Raw genomic sequence first — 13,296 nt, 5'->3', positions numbered from 1 at the left:
GTACGATAGGAAACAGGAAAAAGACAGTACGATAGGAAACAGGAAAGAGACAGTACGATAGGAAACAGGAAAGAGACAGTACGATAGGAAACAGGAGAAATGTGATACGATAGGAAACAGGAAAGAGACAGTATGATAGGAAACAGGAAAGAGACAGTACGATAGGAAACAGGAAAAAGATGGTACTATAGGAAACAGGAAAAAGATGGTACGATAGGAAGCAGGAAAAAGAGGGTACAATAGTAAACAGGAAAAAGACGGTACGATAGGAAACAGACGGTACGATAGGAAACAGGAAAAAGGCGGTACAATAGGAAACAGGAAAAAGGTGGTACGACGACAGGAAACAGGAAAAAGGCGGTACAATAGGAAACAGGAAAAAGGCAGTACAATAGGAAACAGGAAAAATGTGGTACAATAGGAAACAGGAAAAATGTGGTACAATAGGAAACAGGAAAAATGTGGTACAATAGGAAACAGGAAAAATGTGGTACAGTAGGAAACAGGAAAAAGGCGGTACAATAGGAAACAGGAAAAAGGCGGTACAATAGGAAACAGGAAAAAGGCGGTACGATAGTAAACAGGAAAAAGGTAGTACGATAAGAAACAGGAAAAAGGTGGTACGATAGGAAACAGGAAAAAGGCGGTACGATAGGAAACAGGAAAAAGGTGGTACGATAGGAAACAGGAAAAAGGTGGTACGATAGGAAACAGGAAAAAGGTGGTACGATAGGAAACAGGAAAAAGGTGGTACGATAGGAAACAGGAAAAAGGCGGTACGATAGGAAACAGGAAAAAGGCGGTACGATAGGAAACAGGAAAAAGGTGGTACGATAGGAAACAGGAAAAAGGTGGTACGATAGGAAACAGGAAAAAGGTGGTACGATAGGAAACAGGAAAAAGGTGGTACGATAGGAAACAGGAAAAAGCTGGTACAATAGATAGGAAACAGGAAAAAGACGGTACATAGATAGGAAACTGAGATGGACAGCAGATAGTTTAACAACAAATAGAAGTCGTCTGCAGACTACTCTGAATTTCTTGCCACACAACATTAAAGTCTTGTTCCAAATTCTGCCCTGAATACTGAGCAGCATCATTACAATATAAACATGTAGTTCTCACCTCACCAGTTAGCAGGTAAATGATCTCCAGGGTGTGACTTAAGAACTTGTTTATTGTGTATTTCTTATCTTTCTCCATATTAGAGAGTTAATCAGAGGTTCCAGGATGGGGATCTAAAATAGAGTGAGAAATAAATACGAGCAATGTTGTTAGATATATAAGGAATGTAGAATATGAGCTTAGAGATAACTAATGATATTTAGAAATTAGAAGTCGGACAGATGATATCTTAAGAGGGATAACCAAACACATCTATAACCTACAACCCAGATGGATATTTTAAAAGGGATAACCAGTTACACACACACACACATTATACATATATATATATATTTTTTTTTAATTCCTAAACAGATATTTTAAGAAGGATAACTAATCCCTTGAAAAGTAACTACAACCTACCCTAGAGTCATTTCTTATTTTAGTGTATTTTAAACCAATTGGCAGAATCAAGCCTTTTAAATTACCAGCCATTTCTGTAATTTCTTATTTTAGCGCATTTCATTAGGGTAATTTCTTATTTTAGCGCATTTCATTGGGGTAATTTCTTATTTTAGCGCATTTCATTGGGGTAATTTCTTATTTTAGCGCATTTCATTAGGGTAATTTCTTATTTTAGCGCATTTCATTGGGGTAATTTCTTATTTTAGCGCATTTCATTGGGGTAATTTCTTATTTTAGCGCATTTCATTGGGGTAATTTCTTATTTTAGCGCATTTCATTGGGGTAATTTCTTACCCCAGATGGGACAGGAGCTGTCCCAGATGATTGGAGAATAGCAAATGTAATACCTCTTCATAAAAAGGGCAGTAGAGAAGAATCTGGCAACTACAGGCCAGTTAGTTTAACTTCAGTAGTAGGGAAATTAATGGAAAGCCTCTTAAAGGAAAGAATTATGACTTACATAAAGACAAACAATTTAGAGGACCAAAATCAGCATGGTTTTACTTCAGGGAGATCATGTCAGACTAATCTAATTGACTTCTTTGATTATGTAACAAAAGTATTAGACAAGGGAGGAGCAGTTGATGTAGCATATCTAGATTTCAGCAAAGCATTTGACACCGTCCCACACAATAAACTTATTCACAAACTATATCTCCTTGGTCTAGATTCAAAAATTGTGAACTGGGTGGAATGCTGGCTTAAGGACAGAAAACAAAGTGTCTTAGTAAATGGAGTTCATTCAGCAGAGGGGGCTGTTACTAGTGGTGTTCCTCAGGGGTCAGTTCTGGGGCCTGTTTTGTTTAACATATTTATCTGCGATATCAGCAAAGGGCTACAGGGGAAAGTATGTCTCTTTGCAGATGATACAAAAATTTGCAACAGAGTGGATGTTCCAGGGGGGTAGACAAAATGAGAAGTGATATACAACAATTGGAGGATTGGACAAACGACTGGGATCTAAAGTTTAACACAGCAAAGTGTAAAATAATGCATTTAGGGAAGAAAAATCCAAATATTAATTACAGACTCAATGACACTTTACTGACTGTTACAGACGAGGAACAGGACTTGGGAATTATTATTTCAGATGATTTAAAACTTAGTAAACAATGTAGTAAGGCAGCGAGTAAGGCTAGCAGAATGCTTGGATGTATTGGTAGAGGTATTTGCAGCAGAAATAGTAAGGTTCTTATGCCACTTTATAGATCATTAGTTAGGCCTCATCTTGAGTATTGTGTGCAGTTCTGGAGGCCATATCTTCAGAAGGATATTAACAAACTTGAATCTGTGCAAAGGAGGGCTACCAAAATGGTACATGGTCTAAAAAATAAAACTTACCAGGATAGGCTCAATGACCTAAATATGTATAGCTTAGAGGAGAGAAGGGAAAGAGGTGATATGATAGCAACTTTCAAGTACATTAAAGGGTTTAGTAAAACTGAGGCTGTGGGTATTTTACATAAAATGGAAAATTCAAGAACAAGGGGTCATGAGCTCAAGCTAAAGGGTAGTAGATTCAGGAGTAATTTGAGGAAGCACTTCTTTACAGAAAGAGTGATTGATTTATGGAATAAACTTCCTCAAGAGGTAGTAGCAACAAACACTGTGGGGGACTTTAAAAATGCATGGGACAAGCATAGGGCTATCCTACGAACTAGATAAGTTTATACTGTTAGGTAAGGTGGGGCAGACTTGCTGGGCCTATGGCTCTTATCTGCCGTCAATATCTATGTTTCTATGTTTCTATTTTAGCGCATTTCATTGGGGTAATTTCTTATTTTAGCGCATTTCATTGGGGTAATTTCTTATTTTAGCGCATTTCATTGGGGTAATTTCTTATTTTAGCACATTTCATTAGGGTAATTTCTTACTTTAGCGCATTTCATTGGGGTAATATCTTATTTTAGCGCATTTCATTGGGGTAATTTCTTATTTTAGCGCATTTCATTAGGGTAATTTCTTATTTTAGCGCATTTCATTAGGGTAATTTCTTATTTTAGCGCATTTCATTGGGGTAATTTCTTATTTTAGCGCATTTCATTGGGGTAATTTCTTATTTTAGCGCATTTCATTGGGGTAATTTCTTATTTTAGCGCATTTCATTGGGGTAATTTCTTATTTTAGCGCATTTCATTGGGGTAATTTCTTATTTTAGCGCATTTCATTAGGGTAATTTCTTATTTTAGCGCATTTCATTAGGGTAATTTCTTATTTTAGCGCATTTCATTGGGGTAATTTCTTATTTTAGCGCATTTCATTGGGGTAATTTCTTATTTTAGCGCATTTCATTGGGGTAATTTCTTATTTTAGCGCATTTCATTGGGGTAATTTCTTATTTTAGCGCATTTCATTGGGGTAATTTCTTATTTTAGCGCATTTCATTAGGGTAATTTCTTATTTTAGCGCATTTCATTGGGGTAATTTCTTATTTTAGCGCATTTCATTGGGGTAATTTCTTATTTTAGTGCATTTCATTGGGGTAATTTCTTATTTTAGCGCATTTCATTGGGGTAATTTCTTATTTTAGTGCATTTCATTGGGGTAATTTCTTATTTTAGCGCATTTCATTGGGGTAATTTCTTATTTTAGCGCATTTCATTGGGGTAATTTCTTATTTTAGCACATTTCATTCGGGTAATTTCTTAATTTAGCACATTTTATTCGGGTAATTTCTTATTTTAGCGCATTTTATCATTCGGGTAATTTCTTATTTTAGCGCATTTCATTCGGGTAATTTCTTATTTTAGCACATTTTATTTGGGTCATTTCTTATTTTAGCACATTTCATTCGGGTAATTTCTTATTTTAGCACATTTTATTCGGGTAATTTCTTATTTTAGCACATTTCATTCGGGTAATTTCTTATTTTAGCACATTTTATTTGGGTAATTTCTTATTTTAGCACATTTCAGTCGGGTAATTTCTTATTTTAGCGCATTTTATTTGGGTCATTTCTTATTTTAGCACATTTTATTCGGGTAATTTCTTATTTTAGCGCATTTAGCACATTGTGAGAGGGGTGGAAGCGAGTGGGACCGCTACAATACAGTAAAAAAGTGGTAGCTAGTGAGTAGGAAGGAGGGAGAGGGAGATAAGAGTTGGGAAAGGGGTCTTGGAGGGGGTAGGGTATTCATGGGGGGCAGCTACACAAGAGAATTTTTTTTTTTTTCTTTTTTAAATGAGCCCAATTTAGAGAAGGTTAGAGAGCTGTTGGGGGGGGGTCAAGGAGGTTGGGGGGTAAGCGGGGATCCTACACTGCAGAAAATATATTTATTTTATTTTCATACTGGCAGACTTTCTGCCAGTACTTAAGATGGGGTGACCATTGGGGGTGGGGGAGGAAAGAGAGCTGTTTGAGAGGGATCAGAGAGGGATCAGGGGGTGGGATGTGTCAGATGGGATGGTAATCTATATACTAAAGTTTAAATAAACCCTACAATTTACCTAATTAACCCCTTCACTGCTGGACATAATACAAATGTAGTGCGCAGCTTAATTTAACAGCCTTCTAATTACCAAAAATCAATGCCGAAGCCATACATGTCTGCTATTTCTGAACAAAGGGGATCCCAGAGAAGCATTTACAACCATTTGTGTCATAATTGCACAAGCTGTTTGTAAATAATTGCAGTGAGAATCTTTAGTTTGTGAAAAAAGTTAACGATTTTTTTTTCATTTGATGGCATGAAATATATCAAAATGGGCCCAGATCAATACTTTGGGTTGTCTACTAAAAAAAAAATATATATATATATAATTTTGATAGGTAAATAAAAAAAAAAAAACAAGGCTCTATTTCTGTTTAAATGGATAGCAAAAATGCTAAAAATACTCTGGTCTTTTGAGGAAGTTTTAGTCTGAAATGCCCGGTCCTTTAAGGGGTTAAGGGGGTAAACAATGGGAATTTCTAAACTCAGGACAAAATTTAGAAACTATTTAGCATGGGTGTTTATTTGTGGTTGTAGATATGTAACAGATTTAGGGGGTCAAAGTTAGAAAAAGTGTGTTTTTTTCCATTTTTTCATCATATTTTATATTTTTTTATAGTAAATTATAAGATATGATGAAAATAATGATATCTTTAGAAAGTCCATTTAATGGCGAGAAAAACGCTATATAATATGTGTGGGTACAGTAAAACAGTGTTTCTCAACCGCGGTCCTCAAATACACCAAAAAGGCCAGGTTTTCATTATAGCTGTACTAGAGCACAGGTGAAATTATCAGCTCATGGGCGAGTGCAGGTTAGTAACCATGGTTACTCATCAGCTGACTATTTCACCTGTGCTCTAGTCCAGCTTTAATGAAAACCTGGCCTGTTTGGGGTACTTGAGGACTGCGGTTGAGAAACACTGCAGAAAACGAGTAAGAGGAAAATTACAGTGAAACACAAACACTGCAGAAACGTAAAAATAGCCCTGGTACTTAACGGTAAGAAAATTGAAAAATGGCCTGGTCACTAAGGGGTTAAATAATAGAAGTCAATTGGAAAGTTGTTTAGAATTGTATGCTCTGTCTAAATTGGTATTTCTCAACTCCAGTCCTCAGGGCCTTAAAAGGGACACTGAACCCAAATTTTCTCTTTCGTGATTTAGATAGAGCAGCAATTTTAAGCAACTTTCTAATTTACTCCTATTATCATTTTTTATTCGTTCTCTTGCTATCTTTATTTGAAAAAGAAGGAATCTAAGAAATTTTTTTTGGTTCAGAACAATGGACAGCACCTGTTTATAGGTTGTTGAATCTATCCAACAATCAGCAAGAACAACCCAGGTTATTCACCAAAAATGGGCCGGCATCTAAACTTACATTCCTGCTTTTAAAATAAAAATACCAAGAGAATGAAGAAAATTTGATAATAAGAGTAAATTGGAAAGTTGCTTAAAATTGCATGCTCAGTCTATCTGAATGACGAAAGATAAAATTTGGGTTTAGTATCCCTTTAACCCCTTAATGACCACAGCACTTTTCCATTTTCTGACCGTTTGGGACCGAGGCTATTTTTACATTTCTGCTGTGTTTGTGTTTAGCTGTAATTTTCCTCTTACTCATTTACTGTACCCACACATATTATATACCGTTTTTCTCGCCATTAAATGGACTTTCTGAAGATACCATTGTTTTCATCATATCTTATAATTTACTATAAAAAAACTATAAAATATGAGGAAATAAAAAAAAAACACTTTTTCTAACTTTAACCCCCCAAAATCTGTTACACATCTACAACCACCAAAAAACACCCATGCTAAATAGTTTCTAAATTTTGTCCTGAGTTTAGAAATACCCAATGTTTACATGTTCTTTACTTTTTGTGCAAGTTATAGGGCAATAAATACAAGAAGCACTTTGCTATTTCCAAACTACTTTTTTTTTCAAAATTAGCGCTAGTTACATTGGAACCCTGATATCTGTCAGGAACCCCTGAATATCCCTTGACATGTATATATATATTTTTTAGTAGACATCCCAAAGCATTGATCTAGGCCCATTTTGGTATATTTCATGCCACCATTTCACCGCCAAATGCGATCAAATAAAAAAAAACTGTTCACTTTTTCACAAACTTTAGGTTTCTCACTGAAATTATTTATATATATATAACAGCTTGTGCAATTATGGCATAAATGGTTGTAAATGCTTCTCTGGGATCCCCTTTGTTCAGAAATAGCAGATATATATGACTTTGATGTTGCTTTTTGGTAATTAGAAGGCCGCTAAATGCCACTGCGCACCACACGTGTATTATGCCCAGCAGTGAAGGGGTTATTTAGGGAGCATGTAGGGTTAATTTTAGCTTTAGTGTAGTAGACAACCCCAAGTATTGATCTAGGCCCATTTTGGTATATTTCATGCCACCAATTCACTGCCAAATGTGATCAAATTAAAAAAAAACATTACATTTTTCACAATTTTAGGTTACTCACTGAAATTATTTACAAACAGCTTGTGCAATTATGGCACAAATGGTTGTAAATGCTTCTCTAGGATCCCCTTTGTTCAGAAATAGCAGACATATATGGCTTTGATGTTGCTTTTTGGTAATTAGAAGGCCGCTAAATGCCACTGCGCACCACACATGTATTATGCCCAGCAGTGAAGGGGTTAATTAGGGAGCATGTAGGGAGCTTGTAGGGTTAATTTTAGCTTTAGTGTAGTGTAGTGTAGTAGACAACCCCAATTATTGATCTAAGCCCATTTTGGTATATTTCATGCCACCATTTCACTGCCAAATACGATCAAATTAAAAAAAAAAACGTAAAATTTTTCACAATTTTAGGTTTCTCACTGAAATTATTTACAAACAGCTTGTGCAATTATGGCACAAATGGTTGTAAATGCTTCTCTAGGATCCCCTTTGTTCAGAAATAGCAGACATATATGGCTTTGGCGTTGCTTTTTGGTAATTAGAGTAGCTAAATGCCGCTGCGCATCACACGTGTATTATGGCTAGCAGTGAAGGGGTTAATTAGGTAGCTTATAGGGAGCTTGCAGGGTTAATTTTAGCTTTAGTGTAGAGATCAGCCTCCCACCTGACACATCACACCCCCTGATCCCTCCCAAACAGCTCTCTTCCCTCCCCACCCCACAATTGTCCCCGCCATCTTAAATACTGTCTGAAAGTCTGCCAGTACTAAAATAAAAGTTTTTTTTTTTTTAAATAATAATTCTGCTGTGTAGGATCCCCCCTTAGCCCCAACCTCCCTGATCCCCCCCAAACAGCTCTCTAAACCCCCCCTGCCTTATTGTGCACCATATTGGGTACTGGCTGCCAGTACCCAGTTTGAAATCAAATGTTTATTTTTTATTTTATTTTAAAAAAAAAAGGTTTTCTGTAGTGTAGCTGCTCCCCCCTCAACACCCAACCCCCCACCCTCTCCCAGATCATTAATATTTTTTATTCCCACCCTCTCTCCCACTGAGTCCCACCTTGTGCCTCTTCCACTTGTTCAATGTGTTGGGTTTCACACGTGCACGCGCACCACACGCGATCCCGCCCCCCTCCTCTACTGATGGCCGCCCACTCACCTGCCTGGGCACGCTCCCACCCACCAACGATCATAGCCATCAATAGCCGATGCAGAGAGGGCCACAGAGTGGCTCTCTCTGCATTGGACTGCTTAAAACAATTATTGCAGGATGCCTCAATATCGAGGCATCACTGCAAAAACATGAAAGCGGGTGGAAGCGATCAAGATCGCTTCCACCGCTTTCAAATACCAACGACGTACAGGGTATGTCCTTGGTTGTTAAGGACATTTTTTGAAGGTCGTACCCTGCACGTCGTTGGTCATTATGGGGTTAACAAGCCACATATTAATTATATCTTAAAGGGACACTGAACCAATTTTTTTCTTTTAGGATTCAGACAGACAGAGCATGACATTTTAAGCAACTATCTAATTTACTCCTATTATCCATTTTTCTTCGTTCTCTTGCTATCTTTATTTTAAAAGCAGTAATGTAAATCTTAGCAGACAGCCCATTTTAGGTTCAGCACCATGGATAGCGCTTGCTTATTGGAGGCTTACATTTACCTACCAATAAGCAAGCATAACCCAGGTTCTCAACCAAAAATGGGCCGGCTCCTATGCATCACATTTCTGCTTTTTAAATAAAGATAGCAAGAGAATGAAGAAAAATTGATAATAGGAGTAAATTAGAAAGTTGCTTAACATTGCTGCTCTGTCTGAATCATGAAAGAAAAAATGTGGGTTTAGTGTCCCTTTAACTAGAGCACAGGTGAAATAATCATCTGAAGGGTGATAGCCGGTTAGTAACCATGGTTACTGATCAGCTGATTATTTCACCTCTGCTCTAGTTAAAGGGCCACTAAACCCAAAATCTTTCTTTCATGATTCAGATAGAGAATACAAATTTACACAACATTACAATTTACTTCTATTATTTATTTTGCTTCAGCAGCTACTGAGCATATCTAGATATGCTTTTCAGCAAAGAATATCAAGAGAATAAAACAAATTAGATAATAGAAGCAAATTATAAAGATGTTTAAAAATGCATTCTCTTTCTAAATCATGAAAGAAAAAATTTGGGTATCATGGCCCTTTAAGATATAATGTAAACCTGATGTGTAAGGGTTCTGAGAACTAGAGTTGAGAAACACTGGTCTAAATCATGTCTTATTATGACTTTATTGTCCCTTTAAGTGGTGGCTTTCCTTTCTGACAAAATTTACAAAGACAGTGCCCCACCTCCCTAATAGATGTTTATTTTTCTCTTTAAAGAAAATTGTAATATTTCTCTTTAGTTTTATTTTGAAATTACATATTATCCATGGTTCAAATACAGCTCTCAAGAGTTGATTCTGTTCAACCAAAAGAGCTCTTCAATCAAGTTTCAACTTGCACTTTCTTACTCTTGTGTTAAACACAAGTTACTTATGAAGACAACAAACGTAACTCGGTGTCTGAGCGATTTTAATCTCAGTTCCTCTCTTCCACCTACATACAGCCCTTTACCTTATTCCAACACAACATGGCAAGTGTCATTGCCAATTTTCGTCAGCAGAGTCATCTGCTGCTTGTGACTTCCACTGGATAGTGAAAAGTGTCTGCTGTGCCTCCTATTATATGTTCAGGGTCCCCCTGGGGAGGCCTGCCTCACTCTTTGAAAAATCACAGCTCTAAATTAAATTGATGGTAAACTCTCCCCTTTTTAAAATCAGATCTAGAATTTTAATGATATTGTATATAAAGTTTAATTCATCAGTTGTAATAATGTTGTGCTATAACTTACTTTTTAATACAGATATAAAATTCAAATACCACCCGTTCCACCGCCCATTTCAAAAGTCATTTTTTCTGAGAGCTAACGGTTTGAATTATTGTCCAATCAGCGTTCTCCCCATACGGCACTTTTGTTGTAGCTAGAGTGCTGATTGGAGAACCTTTAGCTCATAGAAAAATTAACTTTTGAAGTGGGCGGCGGAGCACAAGGTTTTTGAATGTTATATCTATATTAAAAAGTAAGTTACAAAGCATCTTCATAACAACTGACGAATAAAACTCCATCTAAAATATCACTAACATTCCGGATATGTTTTCAAAAAAGGGATATTATGACATCACTTTAAATTAACATAAAACACTAAATAAATGCTAGATAGAATTATGCATTCAAAGAAAAGATTACTCGGAGAATAACATGTAGATGTATTTTTAAAGTTGACTTAGTTGTTCAAATATTGACAAAATATATCTAAAGTTTTAGTGTCTATAAAGCAAAGGGGCTGCCATGTTGTAACCTAGGTTACTTTCTCTGCTGTGGCCAATTAGGGACAGTTATTAATAGGTCACTAGAGTGTGCAGCCAATTTCTGTGTGGAATATAACAGCGTTCTGCACTTCCATTCCTAACAGGAACTGAAAAGCTCACAATTTCAGAATGGAATTACAGGAAAAGGGGACAAAATAAATAATGAACGTATACTGTATATATGTGATTTATCATTTTATATTATCATCTCAAAGTTTCCAATGCCCCTTTAAGAGTGTGTCAGTATAACAATTTTTACTTATATGAATAACTCAATTTAGTTTGAAGGGGTTAAACCTAGTAAAAGGATTTCATACAAAAAAATAAAATATCAACAAAAACAAAATAATAATAATAACAATAATCTGTCTAAAACAAATAGGGCATTTGTTTTATTTTCATTCATACAAAATACCCCCAGGAGCTTGCAATCTATTTTAGACAAAACCTAACTTTTTATCTAGAAATAAAATCATTGCATTGCTGAAATAACAGCTAACAAGATTCTGCATAATAACCAGTTAATTTTGTACTATTATTTTAACATAGGAAGCTGAATGTTTTACCTAATTAATAAATAGCCTAATGCTACACTACAGTACAATACATAATATACCAATAAAAGAGTTATATGTAAATATACGTTATAATAAAACAGACAACATCACCTGGGCTGGAAGAAACTGCAGCTTGCAAAATGTAAGATATTATTTAAGGAAGTGTTGTTACTCCGACATTATGACAAATACGGAAAAGGATTCTGGGACTTGTATTTTCCATAAAACAGCGAGAGTAGTTCGAGAGAAGAAACTGGACTACAAATACCACAATGCAGCGAGTAAAAAGAACACGTGACACACAAACCAATCAGCGCTACGTGTATATTACCTATATAATATAGTTAGTTACTATTGCTTTGAGATGCAGCATGTTTAAGCAGTGGGAAGGGTTTTTGTTTAATTTTATGAGTGTACGTTTTTATTTATGCGCATGACTCTAGAAATAAAAATATGTTGTCACTATAAATTATTTTGCTGTGAAAATGACTCCGCTGGAGAGAATAGTACCTGATATTTATGCCCCGCCCCCCAGGAACAATTGTTTTACTGAATTTTCACTGCGGATCTGTTGACACATTTTGCAGTGATGGTACTAGGGCTGGCAATTGATACGTTGCAGGTTACGTTTCAATGTATTCAAATTGGTATTGCTTGCCAGTGAAGGCTAAATTACAAGTAACCCCTCACAAGCACTCAGATACCACTCCAGCGCATTGGGCAGTTAACGTGTCATAAAAGTTGTAACACAACACATTAGTCATCTCAGCTGTGAGAGATACAGCAGCTGCAACCTCTTGCACAGGAAGGAACTTGATTGTTATCTTAAGGGATATTACAGTTAAACCCACATTTTTGCACCCTGGGTAGCGTTTAATGATTGGTGGCTACATTTAGCCATACCTCCCAACATTTCAAAATTCAAAAGAGGGACCCCCCCCCCCCCGCAAAAAAATTGAAATGTGGTGGGCGGGGCTTAAAAAATCATAAGACCAAAGTAATAAAAATAAAATTCTAAATAAATTCTAAATAAAGTCATATATTTTAATACACTTAGGCAGCAAATCAAACACAAGCTCAAACCAATTCAAAATTAAACTTCATGATTCAGATACAGCATACAATTTTAAACAACTTTCCAATTTTCTTCCATTAACAAAATGTGCACAGTCTTTTAATATTTACACTTTTTGAGTCACCAACTCCTACTGAGCATGTGCAAGAATTCACAGCATATACGTATATGCATTTGTGATTGGCTGATGGCTGTCACATGATACAGGGGGAGTGGAAATAGACATAACTTTGCAATTTATTTAACAAAAATCTACTACTAATTTGAAGTTCAGACTAAGTGCTATTGCATTGTCTTCTTATCATGCATTTGTTGATTATGCAAATGTACAGTGTTGACTGGTCCTTTAATTAGCCTTTGCAAAGACATTGCTAAATATTTTTATCTTAATTGCACATTTATTAATAAATTCTTTAAAACTACTCTCTGCATTCCCCATTAATATTCTAGATTCTGGCCTTTAAAGTCAGCAAAAATGCACAGTAGCACGCTACATAGCATACACTTACACATGCAGATACACACACTACATAGCATACACTAAACATGCAGATACACACACACTACATAGCATACACTTATACATGCAGATACACACACACTACATAGCATACACTTATACATGCATATACACACACTACATAGCATACACTTACACATGCAGATACACACACACACTACATAGCATACACTTACACATGCAGCATACACTTATACATGCAGATACACAGACACTACATAGTATACACTTATACATGCAGACACACACACACTACATAGCATACACTTATACATGCAGCATACACTTATACATG

At 36.1% G+C, this 13,296-nt stretch overlaps 1 protein-coding gene across 1 annotated transcript in view; it reads right to left on the bottom strand.

Annotated features, from left to right (window-relative positions):
- Positions 1 to 11,600, bottom strand: part of LOC128667001 (zinc finger protein 813) — a 78,568-nt gene extending 66,968 nt beyond the window's left edge. Inside the window, exons 1-2 of the mRNA XM_053721855.1 lie at positions 11,518 to 11,600; positions 1,126 to 1,238 (exon numbers count right to left, since the gene is read on the bottom strand). Of these exons, the coding sequence (XP_053577830.1) occupies positions 1,126 to 1,203 (78 nt within the window). The 5' untranslated portion in view covers positions 1,204 to 1,238; positions 11,518 to 11,600. The remainder of the gene's footprint in view (positions 1 to 1,125; positions 1,239 to 11,517) is intronic.
- Between the last annotated feature and the right edge of the window lie 1,696 nt (positions 11,601 to 13,296).

This window comes from Bombina bombina, chromosome 7 (genome assembly GCF_027579735.1).
Source record: "Bombina bombina isolate aBomBom1 chromosome 7, aBomBom1.pri, whole genome shotgun sequence".
In the NCBI taxonomy this organism is placed as follows: domain Eukaryota; kingdom Metazoa; phylum Chordata; class Amphibia; order Anura; family Bombinatoridae; genus Bombina; species Bombina bombina.
The sequence above is the reverse complement of the archived record's forward strand: the minus strand, read 5'-3'. Positions and strand labels throughout refer to the sequence as shown.